Source organism: Hypanus sabinus (assembly GCF_030144855.1).
Source record: "Hypanus sabinus isolate sHypSab1 chromosome X1 unlocalized genomic scaffold, sHypSab1.hap1 SUPER_X1_unloc_16, whole genome shotgun sequence".
In the NCBI taxonomy this organism is placed as follows: Eukaryota; Metazoa; Chordata; class Chondrichthyes; order Myliobatiformes; family Dasyatidae; genus Hypanus; species Hypanus sabinus.
Window position 1 is genome coordinate 170,001 of NW_026778964.1, and position 16,239 is coordinate 186,239.

Sequence of the window (16,239 nt, forward strand, 5' to 3'; positions counted from 1 at the left end):
GTGTGTGCCTGTGCCTGTCTGTGCCTGTGTCTGTGCCTGTGTGTGTGTGTCTGTGTGTGTCTGTCTGTGTGTCTGTGAGTGTGTGGGTCTGTCTGTCTGTGTGTATCTGTGTGTGTGTCTGTCTGTGTGTGTGTGTCTGTCTGTGTGTGTGTGTCTGTCTGTGTGTGTGTGTCTGTCTGTGTGTGTGTCTGTGTCTGTGTGTGTGTCTGTGTCTGTGTGTGAGTGTCTGTGTCTGTGTGTGAGTGTCTGTGTGTGAGTGTCTGTGTGTGTGTGTCTGTGTGTGTGTGTCTGTGTGTGTGTGTGTCTTGTGTGTCTGTGTGTGTGTCTGTCTCTGTCTGTGTGTGTGTGTCTGTGTCTGTCTGTGTGTGTGTGTCTGTGTGTGTGTGTGTGTGTCTGTGTCTGTCTGTGTGTGTGTGTCTGTGTCTGTGTGTGTGTATCTGTGTCTGTCTGTGTGTGTGTGTGTCTGTGTCTGTCTGTCTGTTTCTGTGTGTGTGTGTGTGTGTGTGTGTGTGTGTCTGCCTGTCTGTCTGTGTCTGTGTGTGAGTGTCTGTGTGTGACTGTGTCTGAGTGTGTGTGTCTGTGTCTGTGTGTGTGTGTGTGTGTGTGTGTGTGTGTGTCTGTGTGTCTGTGTCTGTCTGTGCCTGTGTGTGTGTGTGTGTCTGTGTCTGTGTGTGCCTGTGTCTGTGTGTGTCTGTGTCTGTCTGTGTGTCTGTGAGTGTGTGTGTGTGTGTCTGTCTGTCTGTATCTGTGTGTGTGTCTGTGTGTGTGTGTCTGTGTGTATCTGTGTCTGTGTGTGTCTGTGCCTGTGTGTGCGTGTGCATCTGTCTGTCTGTGTGTCTGTGTGTGTGTGTCTGTCTGTGTGTATCTGTCTGTCTGTCTGTGTGTGTGTCTGTCTGTCTGTCTGTGTGTCTGTCTGTCTGTGTGTGTGTGTCTGTCTGTGTGTGAGTGTCTGTGTGTGTCTGTGTGTGTGTGTGTCTATGAGTGTGTGTGTGTCTGTGAGTGTCTGTGTGTCTGTCTGTCTGTGTGTCTGTCTGTGTGTGTGTGTGTCTGTCTGTGTGTGTGTCTGTCTGTCTGTGTGTGTGTCTGTCTGTCTGTCTGTGTGTGTCTGACTGTGTCTGTGTGTGTGTCTGTCTGTGTCTGTGTGTGTCTGTCTGTGTCTGTGTGTGTCTGTCTGTGTCTCTGTGTGTGTGTGTCTGTGTGTGTGTGTGTCTGTGTGTGTGCCTGTGCCTGTCTGTGCCTGTGCCTGTCTGGCCTGTGTCTGTGCCTGTGTCTGTGCCTGTGTGTGTGTGTCTGTCTGTGTGTCTGTGAGTGTGTGTCTGTCTGTCTGTGTGTATCTGTGTGTGTGTGTCTGTCTGTCTGTGTGTCTGTCTGTGTCTGTCTGTCTGTGTGTGTGTCTGTCTGTGTCTGTGTGTGTGTCTGTGCCTGTGTGTGTGTGTGTCTGTGTGTGTCTGTGTGTGTGCCTATGCCTGTGTCTGTGCCTGTGTCTGTGTGTCTGTGTGTGTGCGTCTGTGAATGTGTGTGTGTGTGTCTGTGTCTGTGTGTCTGCGTCTGTGTGTGCCTGCGTCTGTGTGTGTCTGCGTCTGTGTGTGTCTGTGTCTGTGTCTGTCTGTGTCTGTGTGTCTGTGAGTGTGTGTGTCTGTGTCTGTGTGTGTGTGTCTGTGTCTGTGTCTGTGTGTGTGTGTCTGTGTCTGTGTCTGTGTGTGTGCCTGTGCCTGTGTGTCTGTGTGTGTGTGTCTGTGAATGTGTGTGTGTGTGTGTGTCTGCGTCTGTGTGTGTCTGCGTCTGTGTCTGACTGTGTCTGTGTGTCTGTGAGTGTGTGTGTGTCTGTGTCTGTGTGTGTGTGTCTGTGTCTGTGTCTGTGTGTCTGTGTCTGTGTGTGTGTGTCTGTGTCTGTGTCTGTGTGTGTCTGTGTCTGTGTCTGTGTGTGTGTCTGTCTGTGTCTGTCTGTCTGTGTCTCTCTGTCTGTGTCTGTCTGTGTCTGTGTGTGTCTGTCTGTGTCTGTGTGTGTCTGTGTCTGTGTGTGTCTGTGTGTGTCTGTCTGTGTCTGTCTGTGTCTGTGTGTGTCTGTCTGTGTGTCTGTGTGAGTGTGTGTGTCTGTGTGTCTGTGTGTGTGAGTGTGTCTGTGTGTCTGTGTGTGTGAGTGTGTGTGTGTGTGTCTCTCTCTCTCTCTCTCTGTCCGTGTGTGTCTGTCTGTCTGTGTGTCTGTGACTCTGTGTGTGTGTGTGTGTGTGTGTCTGTGTCTGTATGTGTCTGTCTGAGTGTCTGTGAGTGTGTGTGTGTCTGTCCGTGTGTGTCTGTGTGTCTGTCTGTGTCTGTCTGTGTGTGTCTGTCTGTCTGTGTCTGTGTGTGTGTCTGTCTGTGTCTGTGTGTGTGCCTGTCTGTGTCTGTGTGTGTCTGTGTCTGTGTCTGTGTGTGTCTGTGTGTGTGCCTGTGCTTGTGTCTGTCTGTGCCTGTGTGTGTGTCTGTGTGTGTCTGTGTGTCTGTGAGTGTGTGTGTGTGTCTGTCCGTCTGAGTGTGTCTGTGTGTCTGTGAGTGTGTGTGTGTGTCTGTCCGTCTGTGTGTATCTGTGTGTGTGTCTGTGTCTGCCTGTGTCTGTCTGTCTGTGTGTCTGTGTCTGTCTGTGTGTGTGTCTGTGTCTGTCTGTGTGTGTGTCTGTGTCTGTCTGTGTGTGTGTGTGTGCGTGTCTGTTTGTCTGTCTGTGAGTGTCTGTGTCTGTGTGTGAGTGTCTGTGTCTGTGTGTGTGTGTGTCCTTGTGTCTGTGTCTGTGTCTGTGAGTGTGTCTCTGTCTGTGTGTCTGTGAGTGTGTGTGGGTGGGTGTGTGTGTGTCTGTCTGTGTGTATCTGTGTGTGTGCCTGTGTCTGTGTGTGTCTGTGCCTGTGTGTGTGTGTGTGTGTGTCTGTCTGTCTGTATGTGTGTATCTGTGTGTCTGTGTGTGTGTCTGTCTGTGTGTATCTGTCTGTGTGTATCTGTGTGTCTGTGTGTGTGTCTGTCTGTGTGTATCTGTCTGTGTGTATCTGTGTGTCTGTGTGTGTGTCTGTCTGTCTGTGTGTATCTGTCTGTCTGTGTGTATCTGTCTCTGTCTGTGTGTATCTGTGTCTGCCTGTCTGTGTGTATCTGTGTGTGTCTGTGTGTGTGTGTGTGTGTCTGTGTGTGTGTGTCTGTCTGTGTGTGTCTGTCTGTGTGTGTCTGTGTCTGTGTGTGTCTGTGTGTCTGTGTCTGTCTGTGTGCCTGTGTCTGTCTGTGTGTCTGTCTGTCTCTGTGTATGTGTCTGTGCGTGAGTGTCTGTGTCTGTGCGTGAGTGTCTGTGAGTGTCTGTGTCTGTGTCTGTCTGTGTGTCTGTGTGTGTGTGTGTCTGTGTGTGTGTGTGTGTGAGTCTGTGCCTGTGCCTGTGTGTCTGTGTCTGTGTGTCTGTGTCTGCGTCTGTGTCTGTGCCTGTCTGTGTCTGTCTGTCTGTGTGTCTGTGAGTGTGAGTGTGTGTGTGTGTCTGTGTCTGTGTGTGTGTGTGTCTGTGTCTGTGTGTGTGTGTGTCTGTGTCTGTGTGTGTGTGTCTGCGTCTGTGTGTCTGTGCCTGCGTCTGTGTCTGTGCCTGTCTGTGTCTGTCTGTGTCTGTCTGTCTGTCTGTGTGTCTGTCTGTGTGTCTGTCTGTCTGTGTGTCTGTCTGTGTGTGTCTGTGTCTGTGTGTGTGTGTCTGTGTCTGTGTGTGTCTGTGTGTGTGTGTGTCTGTGAGTGTGTGTGTGTCTGTCTGTCTGTGTGTGTCTGTCTGTGTGTCTGTCTGTCAGTGTGTCTGTCTGTCTGTGTGTCTGTCTGTCTGTGTGTCTGTCTGTCTGTGTGTGTGTCTGTCTGTCTGTGTGTGTGTCTGTGTCTGTGTGTGTGTCTGTGTCTGTGTCTGTGTCTGTGTGTGTCTGTGTGTGTGCCTGTGCCTGTGCCTGTCTGTGCCTGTGTCTGTGTGTGTGTGTCTGTGTATGTCTGTCTGTGTGTCTGTGAGTGTGTGTGTCTGTCTGTCTGTGTGTATCTGTGTGTGTGTCTGTCTGTCTGTGTGTCTGTGTGTGTCTGTCTGTGTCTGTGTGTGTGTCTGTCAGTGTGTGTGTCTCTGTGTCTGTGTGTGTCTGTGTGTGTGCCTGTGCCTGTCTGTGCCTGTGCCTGTCTGTGCCTGTGTCTGTGCCTGTGTGTGTGTGTCTGTGTGTCTGTGAGTGTGTGGGTCTGTCTGTCTGTGTGTATCTGTGTGTGTGTCTGTCTGTGTGTGTGTGTCTGTCTGTGTGTGTGTGTCTGTCTGTGTGTGTGTCTGTGTCTGTGTGTGTGTCTGTGTCTGTGTGTGAGTGTCTGTGTCTGTGTGTGAGTGTCTGTGTGTGAGTGTCTGTGTGTGTGTGTCTGTGTGTGTGTGTCTGTGTGTGTGTGTCTGTGTGTGTGTGTGTCTTGTGTGTCTGTGTGTGTGTCTGTGTCTGTCTGTGTGTGTGTGTCTGTGTCTGTCTGTGTGTGTGTGTCTGTGTGTGTGTGTGTGTGTGTGTGTCTGTGTCTGTCTGTGTGTGTGTGTCTGTGTCTGTGTGTGTGTATCTGTGTCTGTCTGTGTGTGTGTGTGTCTGTGTCTGTCTGTCTGTTTCTGTGTGTGTGTGTGTGTGTGTGTGTGTGTGTCTGCCTGTCTGTCTGTGTCTGTGTGTGAGTGTCTGTGTGTGACTGTGTCTGAGTGTGTGTGTCTGTGTCTGTGTGTGTGTGTGTGTGTGTGTGTGTGTGTGTGTGTGTGTGTCTGTGTGTCTGTGTCTGTCTGTGCCTGTGTGTGTGTGTGTGTCTGTGTCTGTGTGTGCCTGTGTCTGTGTGTGTCTGTGTCTGTCTGTGTGTCTGTGAGTGTGTGTGTGTGTGTCTGTCTGTCTGTATCTGTGTGTGTGTCTGTGTGTGTGTGTCTGTGTGTATCTGTGTCTGTGTGTGTCTGTGCCTGTGTGTGCGTGTGCATCTGTCTGTCTGTGTGTCTGTGTGTGTGTGTCTGTCTGTGTGTATCTGTCTGTCTGTCTGTGTGTGTGTCTGTCTGTCTGTCTGTGTGTCTGTCTGTCTGTGTGTGTGTGTCTGTGTCTGTGTGTGAGTGTCTGTGTGTGTCTGTGTGTGTGTGTGTCTATGAGTGTGTGTGTGTCTGTGAGTGTCTGTGTGTCTGTGTGTATCTGTGTGTCTGTCTGTGTGTGTCTGTTTGTCTGTGTGTGTCTGTCTGTCTGTGTCTGTGTGTGAGTGCCTGTCTGTGTCTGTGTCTGTGTGTCTTGTGTGTCTGTGTCTTGTGTGTCTGTGTGTGTGCCTGTGTCTGTCTGTCTGTGCCTGTGTGTGTGTGCCTGTCTGTGTGTATCTGTGTGTGTGTGTCTGTGTGAGTGTGTGTGTCTGTGTGTGTGTCTGTGTGTGTGTGTGTCTGTCTGTGTGTGTCTGTCTGTCTGTGTGTGTCTGTCTGTGTGTGTGTCTGTCTGTGTGTGTGTCTGTCTGTCTGTCTGTCTGTGTGTCTGTCTGTCTGTCTGTGTCTGTCTGTGTGTACACGACTGTACTGGGAGAAGGAATGGGGGGAGGGGAGGACTCACGGTGGGGGAAAAGGGGGAATAAATTGCCCTTTGCTCCCACCAGATTTACGAACTCGCGCTCCGCTCCCTGTTGACAGATACAGTGCTGCGTTTCGTATACACAGCGTGTGCCTGGCGCTTTAGCACACGGTACTGCAGGTCTAAAGCGAGAAGGGAAAGATTTGAAAAGGACCGAAGGGGGCACTGTTTCCACACTGGGGGCTGTCACCAGAGGAAGTGGCACGGTTATGACCCTTTTAGACAAAACCTGGCAAATGGGACGATCTCAGTTAAGGCAAATTATTCCACATAACAATTGCAGCACAGAAACAGTCCCCTACCCAGACTCTGTAACTGTTAAGTTACAGCTGAATGGAGCAAAGTAACTTTCAAGTCAAAATAAAGTGATAATAAGTATTATATTCATGAAACTTTTAGATTGTATTTTAACCATATCACAAATAACAATTATAGCACGGAAACAGGCCATCTTCTAGTCCATTCCAAACGCTTACTCTCACCGAGTCCCACTGACCTGCACTCAGCCCATAACCCTCCAATCATTTCCTGTCCATATACCAATCCAATTTTACTTTAAATTACAATATCGATCCTGCCTCTACCACTTCTACTGGAAGCTCATTCCACACAGCTACCACTCTCTGAGTAAAGAAGTTCTCCCTCGTGTTACCCCTAAACTTTTGCCCCCTAACTCTCAACTCATGTCCTCTTGTTTGAATCTCCCCTACTCTCAATGGAAAAAGCCTATCCACGTCAACTCTATCCATCCCCCTCATAATTTTAAATAGCTCTATCAAGTCCCCCCTCAACCTTCTACGCTCCAAAGAATAAAGACCTAACTTGTTCAACCTTTCTCTGTAACTTAGGTGCTGAAACCCAGGTAACATTCTAGTAAATCTCCTCTGTACCCTCTCTATTTTGTTGACATCTTTCCTATAATTTGGTGACCAGAACTGTACACAATACTCCAAATTTGGCCTCACCAGTGCCTTGTACAATTTTAACATCACATCCCAACTCCTATAGTCAATACTCTGATTTATAAAAGCCAAAATACCAAAAGCTTTCTTCACCACCCTATCCACATGAGATTCCACCTTCAGGGAACTATGCACCATTATTCCCAGATCACTCTGTTCTACTGCATTCTTCAATGCCCTGACATTTACCATGTATGTCCTATTTGGATTATTCCTACCAAAATGTAGCACCTCACACTTACCAGCATTAAACTCCATCTGCCATCTTTCAGCCCACTCTTCTAATTGGCCTAAATCTCTCTGCAAGCTTTGAAAACCTACTTCACTATCCACAACGCCACCTATCTTAGTATCATCTGCATACTTACTGATCCAATTTACCACCCCATCACCCAGATCATTCATGTATATGACAAACAACATTGGACCCAGTACAGATCCCCGAGACACACCAAGGATTCTGCAGCCAGGCTAGTCAGAGGTGGGGCGCGGTCCAGCAACTGTCTGGCTCGCGCACCTTTACGGCGATCGTCAGCCCCCTGTTGGACGCCGGTACTGTGGGATACCGTGAGCCCGGTTCACCGGTTTGTGCTGGGACGCCGGCGGCTGGGGGGGAGCAGCGCGCCCTCGGCCGGGGTGCCAAACCAGGCCCTCGGGCTCGCCTGCCGCAGCCGCCGGGCAAAGGAGCGGGAGACGGTGGCTGGAATCCCTCCAGTATTCGCACGGTATCCGTGTAACATCAACCATCAATAGTATTTATTTATCCAGCTGTTTATCTGTTTATTTATTGATCGACTGATTGGTTCTGCCGGCCCTTCAAGCTGTGGCACCCAGCAGCCCTCGATTTCACCCTGACCAAGGGACGACCAACGTGTGGCTTCCTCACCCCCCGACTCTACCTGCAGGTTAACCTTCGGGGAGTTCTGCACAAGGACTCGCGAGTCCCCTTGAGAGAGGGACCCAGAGGAAAGGCACGCCGCTCCACGGGAAGAACACACAACCTCCTTGCAGCTGGGGCCAGAGTCATTCATTTCATTATTATCATTATTATTATCTGTAACTGTGCGTATTCCTGTGGTGGTGGGGTGCCCCCTTCCCTCCGCTAGCCTCCGCTAGCCTGCTTAGCCCCCCCCCCCAATCGGGGTCACGTGAACCCGTGGGGTCAGGTGGTGGACGGTCGTACGAGCAGCCGGTGCAGATCACAAGTCCTGGTGATGCGACCACTGACGCCAGGCAGACAGTCTCTGAAGAGTATTGATAATGGCTGGGGATCACCCGTCTTGTAAAAACACTGCCCCAGAAGTCAAGACAAGTCAAGTACATAGTGAAAATGAGACGACGTTTTTCAGGACCGTGGGACACAGTACAAAAACTGGACTGAACTGTGTAAAAGTAATACAGAAAAGGCTATACTAGACTACAGACCTACCCAGGACTGTATAAAGTGCACAAAACAGTGCAGGCATTACAATAAATAATAAGCAGGACAATAGGGCAGTAATGTGGCAGGAGGAAATGACAAACAACTGCTGTAGAAAAATTGGCTAAGAACCATCACCATCATGGAAAAACCGTGACCGCCCATGACATACGACATGGCACATAGTGATGACGTCACACGACATGGCACAGGATGATGACGATAACATTTCCTGCTGTTATAATTGTACGCGCTGTGTGTGACCGTCGGTACGGTGTTTTGGCACCCTGAGCCCCGGAGGAACACAGTCTCGCTTGGCTGCGTGGTTGAATGACGATTCGACTTGAACCTTGGGGAAGACGAGTTGAGCCGGCCAACTCCTCGACCCCCCCCCCCCCCCAACGCACGGTACTTACTGCCGACCGAGTTGGTGATGGCTTCCTGGGCTTTCTGGATTCCCAGCCGGAACAGGCGGTCGTCCGGGCGGAGTTTTTGCCCGCGGTGATAGTACATCAAGGCCAGCTCGAACTCCCCCTTGGCGTACAAGCTCTCGGCCTTTTGATAAAGCCCCTGCAATGACAAAAAACAACAACATGAGTGTGCAGACGGTCTCAGCTGAGGTTTGCGTGTGTGTCCCTGAGCAAGGCACTTAACCACACGTTGCTCTGCGATGACACCGGTGCCAAGCTGCATGGGTCCTAATGCCCTTCCCTTGGACAACATTGGTGGCGTGGAGAGGAGAGACTTGCAACCTGGGCAACTGCCAGTCTCCCATACAACCCTGCCCAGGCGCAAGTCCATGGTCTCTCGAGACTAATGGATGCCTACATAATCAATGTACTGTGACCACAAGACCATAAGATATAGGAGCAGAATTAAGCCATCCAGTCGGCTCTGCCATTTCATCGTGGCTGATCCATTTTCCCAAGCCCCAAATCTCCCGCCGTCTCCCCGTAACCTTTCACACCCCGGCCGGTCAGGGGCCTATCAACCTCCGTCTGCCTGAGGTACGCCCAGCGACTCGGCCTCCCTGGCGACAAATTCCGCATCCACTCTTCCGAGGTCTCCCCGCCACTCCACGGCTTCCGATGAAATCCTCCCCCTGCTCATTCTTCTCTCACCTCCCTTTTACTCTTTATCAGACAGACATACCTTATTGATCCCGAGGGAAACTGGGTTTCGTTACAGCCGCACCAACCAAGAACAGTGTAGAAACACAGCAATATAAAACCATAAATAATTCAATAATAATGTTAATCATGCCAAGTGGAAATAAGTCTGACACTCCGAGGGAGGAGTTGTAAAGTTTGATGGCCACAGGCAGGAATGACTTCCTATGACGCTCAGTGTTGCATCTCGGTGGAATGAGTCTCTGGCTGAATGTACTCCTGTGCCTAACCAGTACATTATGGAGTGGATGGGAGTCATTGTCCAAGATGGCATGCAACTTGGACAGCATCCTCTTTTCAGACACCACCGTCAGAGAGTCCAGTTCCACCTCCACTGGCCTTACGAATGAGTTTGTTGATTCTGTTGGTGTCTGCTACCCTCAGCCTGCTGCCCCAGCACACAACAGCAAACATGATAGCACTGGCCACCACAGACACGTAGAACATCCTCAGCATCGTCCGGCAGATGTTAAAGGACCTCAGTCTCCTCAGGAAATAGAGACGGCTCTGACCCTTCTTGTAGACAGCCTCAGTGTTCTTTGACCAGTCCAGTTTATTGTCAATTCGTATCCCCAGGTATTTGTAATCCTCCACCATGTCCACACTGACCCCTTGGATGGAAACAGGGGTCACCGGTGCCTTAGCCCTCCACAGGTCCATCACCAGCTCCTTAGTCTTTTTCACATTAAGCTGCAGATGATTCTGCTCGCACCATGTAACAAAGTTTCCCACCGTAGCCCTGTACTCAGCCTCATCTCCCTTGCTGATGCATCCAACTATGGCAGCACGTCCTTTCTGAGGCAGGGGGCCCAAAACCGCTCACAATACTCCAAGTGCGGCCTGGCCAATGCCTTACGAGACGTCGGCATCACATCCTTGCTCTTGTATTCTTGCCCTCTTGAAATGAAGGCTAACGTGGCACCTGCCTTCCTCACCACTGACTCAACCCACAAATTAACGTTGGTCCCTTCTGCCAGGTCGTATCACCACACACTTCCTGACACTGTTCCCCTTCTGCCGCTTCTGTGCCCGTATTCTCAGTCCTGCTTCCGCGACACGACCTGGCCCACCAATACCCCGGTGATTCTTCGATTAGGGTGACTTTACTGTCCCTGGGGTAGATTTTCAAGGGGGAAAAAAAACTTTTCCATGAAAACAAGTACTGTAGTTTTAAAAGTTAGGCAATAGTAACCATAAACTTTTTTTCTCCCCCCCCCCCCCCAGTAAGCTTCATGAGTAATATTTTCCGACTTTTTAAGTGAGATAAAAACTTGAATGTGCCAGAATTTAACTATTTTGGGCTTGTCCCCTACCCAGGCTCTGTCACTGTTAAGTTACAGCTAAATGGAGCAAAGTAACTTGCAAGTCAAAATAAAGTGATAATAAGTATTATATTCATGAAACTTTTAGGTTGTATTTTAACCATATCACATATAACAATTACAGCACGGAAACAGGCCATCTCGGCCGTTCTAGTCTGTGCTGAACGCTCACTCTCACCTAGTCCCACCGACCCGCACCCAGCCCATAACCCTCCATTCCTTTCCTGTCCATATACCTATCCAATTTTACTTTAAATGACAATACTGAACCTGCCTCTACCACTTCTACTGGAAGCTCGTTCCACACAGCTACCACTCTCTGAGTAAAGAAGTTCCCCCTCGTGTTACCCCTAAACTTTTGACCCCTAACTCTCAACTCATGTCCTCTTGTTTGAATCTCCCCTGCTCTCAATGGAAAAAGCCTATCCACGTCAACTCTATCTATCCCCCTCATAATTTTAAACACCTCTATCAAGTCCCCCCTCAACCTTCTACGCTCCAAAGAATAAAGACCTACCGTAGATTCCGGACTACAGAGCACACCTGATTAAAAGCCGCACGCTCTAATTTTAGAAAGAAAATCAATTTTGTACTTGTACAGGCCGCATCGGATTTTAAGCCGCAGGTGTCCCACGTTGTAATATGAGATATTTACACAGAAAGATATTACACGTGAGGCTTTTTTAACTTTTAATTAAATCCGTATGGTAACATAAACAAATACATATTGCAAATGTTTGTTTTCGAACAGTGCCTGTAACACAGCTACTTTTAAATATACATACGTATCGGTAACACACAAATTACGTTGCATATACTTTTTTACTGAACAGTGCACGAACAACATTCCAATATCTCCTAACGACTGGTAAAAATATATATATACTGCAGCCTACCAGGAAAAGTTATTGATCGCCTTTAACTTAAAAGCTGCATCATATGCTTTTCTTCGAGTGTTTTCCATGTTGATGAGGGTGAGTACAAATGACTGATTTACAATAATTTAATTGTGAAAGTGCGCTTGATTTATCGTACAATTTCATTGGACCTCTGTGAACTACTCATCAATTTTATTGGTCTTGCTATGATCCCAGCCCCCTCCTTTGTGAGAATCGCAAGAGCACCCGTTGGGGGGGGGGGGGGTCAGTAGACCCAGTAGGAGAGAGAGAGAGAAACGTGCCAAATTGCACGTCCCACCAGGGATACAGAATAAGGCGACAGTGACTATTGTCTCATGGAGACCACGTGAAAAGCCCTCGGGCAAGGTGGGCTGGTTGAGAGAGAGATTGCATCATCCCAACCTGATTGACACCTGTGACTCCGTGAGGAAGTATAAAGGAGAGTCTCAGGGGGACAGCCCCCTCAGATGCACCAAGAAGACACGAGAGAGTGATCCCGCAGCAGCGGGAAGCCATTCTGAAGGAAGCCACGTGCGTTAGATTCCGGGATTGGAATCTGTGGCTGGAATCACAGAAAAACCGCTTTTAATTAACATCGGGGAGAGGAAACCAACGCTCCCCCGATTTCACAGAAGATTCATCAAGATTCGGCAAGTTCTTTCTCTTCTTCTCCCCCAATCTCTATCTCTCTCGGTCGCCCCACGCAAAACCCAGCGATTTTCAAAGGGCTGAGGCCTGGAGACTTTGAGTGACTTTTATATTTCCAACGGACAATCTATTAACCCCTAGACACCAGCAGAGCTCACTTCTTAATGATGAGTATTACTATACCCGCGCTTTAGATTGAGTGTTGACGATGTGCATTATCTGAATGTTTGTATTAACCCTACTTTTGTGTCCCTTTATCAATAAAACATTTGAAAATAGTGACATCAGACTTCAACAGACCTCTCTATCTTTGCTGGTAAGTTCTCCAGTTACGGGATTCATAACAGTCTACTGTTACGAGGCAAAATGTTTTTGGCGGCATGAAAAAAAAATATGCATTAGCCGCACCGTAGTATAGGCCGCAGTGTTGGTGCAGTGTTCAAAGCGTGGGAAAAAAGTAGCGGCTTATAGTCCGGAATTTACGGTAACTTGTTCAACCTTTCTCTGTAACTTAGGTGCTGAAACCCAGGTAACATTCTAGCAAATCATCTCTGTACTCTCTCTATTTTGTTGACATGTTTCTGATAATTTGGTGACCAGAACTGTACATAATACTCCAAATTTGGCCTCACCAACGCCTTGTACAATTTTAACATTACATCCCAACTCCTATACTCAATGCTCTGATTTATAAAGTCCAGCATACCAAAAGCTTTCTTCACCACCCTATCCACATGAGATTCCACCTTCAGGGAACTATGCACCATTATTCCCAGATCACTTTGTTCTACTGCATTCCTCAACTCCCTACCGTTTACCATGTATATCCTATTCTGATTAGTCCTGCACAAGAATTTTCTCACAAGAGCTTTTTAAATACATGACAGATTCATGTGGGTTATTTTTTTTTGAACAATTTGCACTTTTTTTTAATGACAAAGAACCTCTGTCCCCCGACAGAGAGCAATCTGACTTTTCCCCCAAACAACTGCTTTTGTGGTTGCCACGGAAATGAGGAGCGACACCCTGGCAGACCGCTGACATTTTGATGCCCAGAAACGTGAGCAGTGCAGAGGTTTGGACCTCCTGATCTGAGAGTGTGTTTATCACCCGTCATAGAGGGAAATTGTAAAGAGCACCAAATTTCTTGGTGTTCACCTGGCGGAGAATCTCACCTGGTCCCTCAGCACCAGCTCCATAGCAAAGAAAGCCCAGCAGCGTCTCTACTTTCTGCGAAGGCTGAGGAAAGTCCATCTCCCACCCCCCATCCTCATCACATTCTACAGGGGTTGTATTGAGAGCATCCTGAGCAGCTGCATCACTGCCTGGTTCAGAAATTGCACCATCTCGGATCCCAAGACCCTGCAGCGGATAGTGAGGTCAGCTGAGAAGATCATCGGGGTCTCTCTTCCCGCCATCACGGACATTTACACTACACACTGCATCCGCAAAGGAAACAGCATTATGAAGGACCCCACGCACCCCTCATACAAACTCTTCTCCCTCCTGCCGTCTGGGAAAAGGCACCGAAGCATTCGGGCTCTCACGACCAGACTATGTAACAGTTTCTTCCACCGAGCCATCAGACTCCTCAATACCCAGAGTCTAGACTGACATCTACGTAATTTATTATTATATTGTATTTATCCTCTACTCTGCCTATGGTCTTGTTTATTTATTATTGTACTGCCCTGCACTGTTTTGTGCACTTTATGTAGTCCTGTGCAGGTCTGTAGTCTAGTGTAGTTTTTGTGTTGTTTTATGTAGTCTAGTGTAGCCTTGTGCTGTCTCACATAGTCTAGTGTAGTTTTGTGTTGTTTCATGTAGTCTAGTGTAGCCTTGTGCTGTCTCACATAGTCTAGTGTAGTTTTGTGTTGTTTTATGTAGTCTAGTGTAGCCTTGTGCTGTCTCACATAGTCTAGTGTAGTTTTGTGTTGTTTCATGTAGTCTAGTGTAGCCTTGTGCTGTCTCACATCGTCTGGTGTAGTTTTGTGTTGTTTTACGCAGTCTAGTGTAGCCTTGTGCTGTCTCACATAGTCTAGTGTAGTTTTTGTGTTGTTTCATGTAGTCTAGTGTAGCCTTGTGCTGTCTCACATAGTCTAGTGTAGTTTTGTGTTGTTTCATGTAGCACCAGGGTCCTGGAGGAACGTTGTCTCGTTTTTACTGTGCACTGTACCGGCAGTTTATGGTCAAAATGACAATAAAAAATGACTTGTCTTGAACATTAGTCAGATGTATCACAGTGGAATAAAGGGAATTACAGAGGCGAGAGAGAGAGGAGCTTGCCCAGGTGGATCGGAGGAAGATACCGGCAGGGATGACAACAGAGCCAAGATGGCTGAAGTTTCTGCGGATAGTTCGCAAGGCGCAGGATAGATATATCCCGCAGAGGAAGAAGTTCTCAAATGGCAGGGGTAGGCAACTGTAGCTGACAAGGGAAGTTAAGGACTCCATAAAAAGCCATGGAAAGGGCATATAAGGTAGCAAAAGTGAGTGGGAAGCCGGATGATTGGGAAGATTTTTACAATCCATCAAAAAAAAACTATAAGAAGGGAAAAGATGAAATATGAGGACAGACAAGCCAATAATATAAAGAAGGATACTAAAAGTTTCAGTTATATAAACTTTTAGGGGAGATGAGGCTGAGTACAGGGCTACGGTGGGAAACTTTGTCACATGGTGCAAGCAGAATTGTCTGCAGCTTAACGTGAAAAAGACTAAGGAGCTGATGGTGGACCTGAGGAGAGCTAAGGCATCGGTGACCCCTGTTTCCATCCAAGGGGTCAGTGTGGACATGGTGGAGGATTACAAATACCTGGGGATACGAATTGACAATAAACTGGACTGGTCAAAGAACACTGAGGCTGTCTACAAGAAGGGTCAGAGCTGTCTCTATCACCTGAGGAGACTGAGGTCCTTTAACATCTGCCGGACGATGCTGAGGATGCTCTACAAGGCTGTGGTGGCCAGTGCTATCACGTGTGCTGGGGCAGCAGGCTGAGGGTAGCAGACACCAACAGAATCAACAAACTCATTTGTAAGGCCAGTGATGTTGTGGGGGTGGAACTGGACTCTCTGACGGTGGTGTCTGAAAAGAGGATGCTGTCCAAGTTGCATACCATCTTGGACAATGACTCCCATCCGCTCCATAATGTACTGGTTCGGCACAGGAGTACATTCAACCAGAGACTCATTCCACCGAGATGTAACACTGAGCGTCATAGGAAGTCATTCCTGCCTGTGGCCATCAAACTTTACAACTCCTCCCTCAGAACGTCAGACACCCTGAGCCAATAGGCTGGTCCTGGACATTTCCACTGGGCGTGATTAAGTTATTATTATTGAATTATTTATGGTTTTATATTGCTGTGTTTCTACACTGTTCTTGGTTGGTGCGGCTGTAACGAAACCCAATTTCCCTCGGGATCAATAAGGTATGTCTGTCTGATAAAGAGTAAGAGGGAGGTGAGAGTTGAGATTGGACCACTGGAAAATGATGCTGGTGAGGAAGTAATGGGGGGACAAAGAGATGGCTGATCAACTTAATGGGTGCTTGGCGTCAGTCTTCACTGGGGAGGACACTGGCGGTGTGCCAGAGGTCCATGAGTGTCAGGGAGCAGGAGTGAGTGCCATTGCTATTACGAAGGAAAAAGTGCCGGGCAAACTCAAAGGCCTTAAGGTGGATAAATCACCCGGACCTGATGGACTACGTCCGAGAGTCCTGAGTGAGGTTTCCGGAGAGAAATGGATGCATTGGTCACGGTCTTTCAAGAATCACTTGATTCTGGCATGGTCCCAGAGGACTGGAAGATTGCAAATGTCACTCCACTCTTTAAGAAGGGAGGAAGGGGCAAGAAAGGGAATTGTAGGCCGGTCAGTCCGACCTCAGTGGTTGGGAAAGTGTTGGAGTCTATTATTGAGGATGAGGTTTCGAGGTGTTTGGAGACCAATGATAAACTAAGTCAAAGTCAGCGTGGTTTCTGTCAAAGGGAAATCTTGCCCGACAAAGCTGCTAGAATTCTTCGAGGAAGTAACAGGCAGCGGTGGGACAAAGGAGAGGCGGTGGGTGACATTTACTCGGATTTTCAGAAGGCGTTTGGCAAGGTGCCACACGTGAGGCTGCTCAACGAGATAAAAACCCTGTGGCGTTACGGGAAGGATACTGGTATTGATAGAGGAATGGCTGACGGGCAGGAAGAAGCGAGTGGGAGTAAAGGGGGCCTCTCTTCCTCTCTTTGGTCGGTGACGGTTGGCA

General features: G+C 48.4%; 1 protein-coding gene across 2 annotated transcripts in view; it reads right to left on the reverse strand.

Annotated features, from left to right (window-relative positions):
* Positions 1 to 16,239, reverse strand: part of LOC132385606 (outer dynein arm-docking complex subunit 4-like) — a 188,453-nt gene that overhangs the window by 160,626 nt on the left and 11,588 nt on the right. For both annotated transcript variants that reach the window (XM_059957781.1, XM_059957780.1), the window contains exon 3: positions 8,363 to 8,516. In XM_059957781.1, coding sequence (XP_059813764.1) covers positions 8,363 to 8,516 — 154 coding nt within the window. The remainder of the gene's footprint in view (positions 1 to 8,362; positions 8,517 to 16,239) is intronic.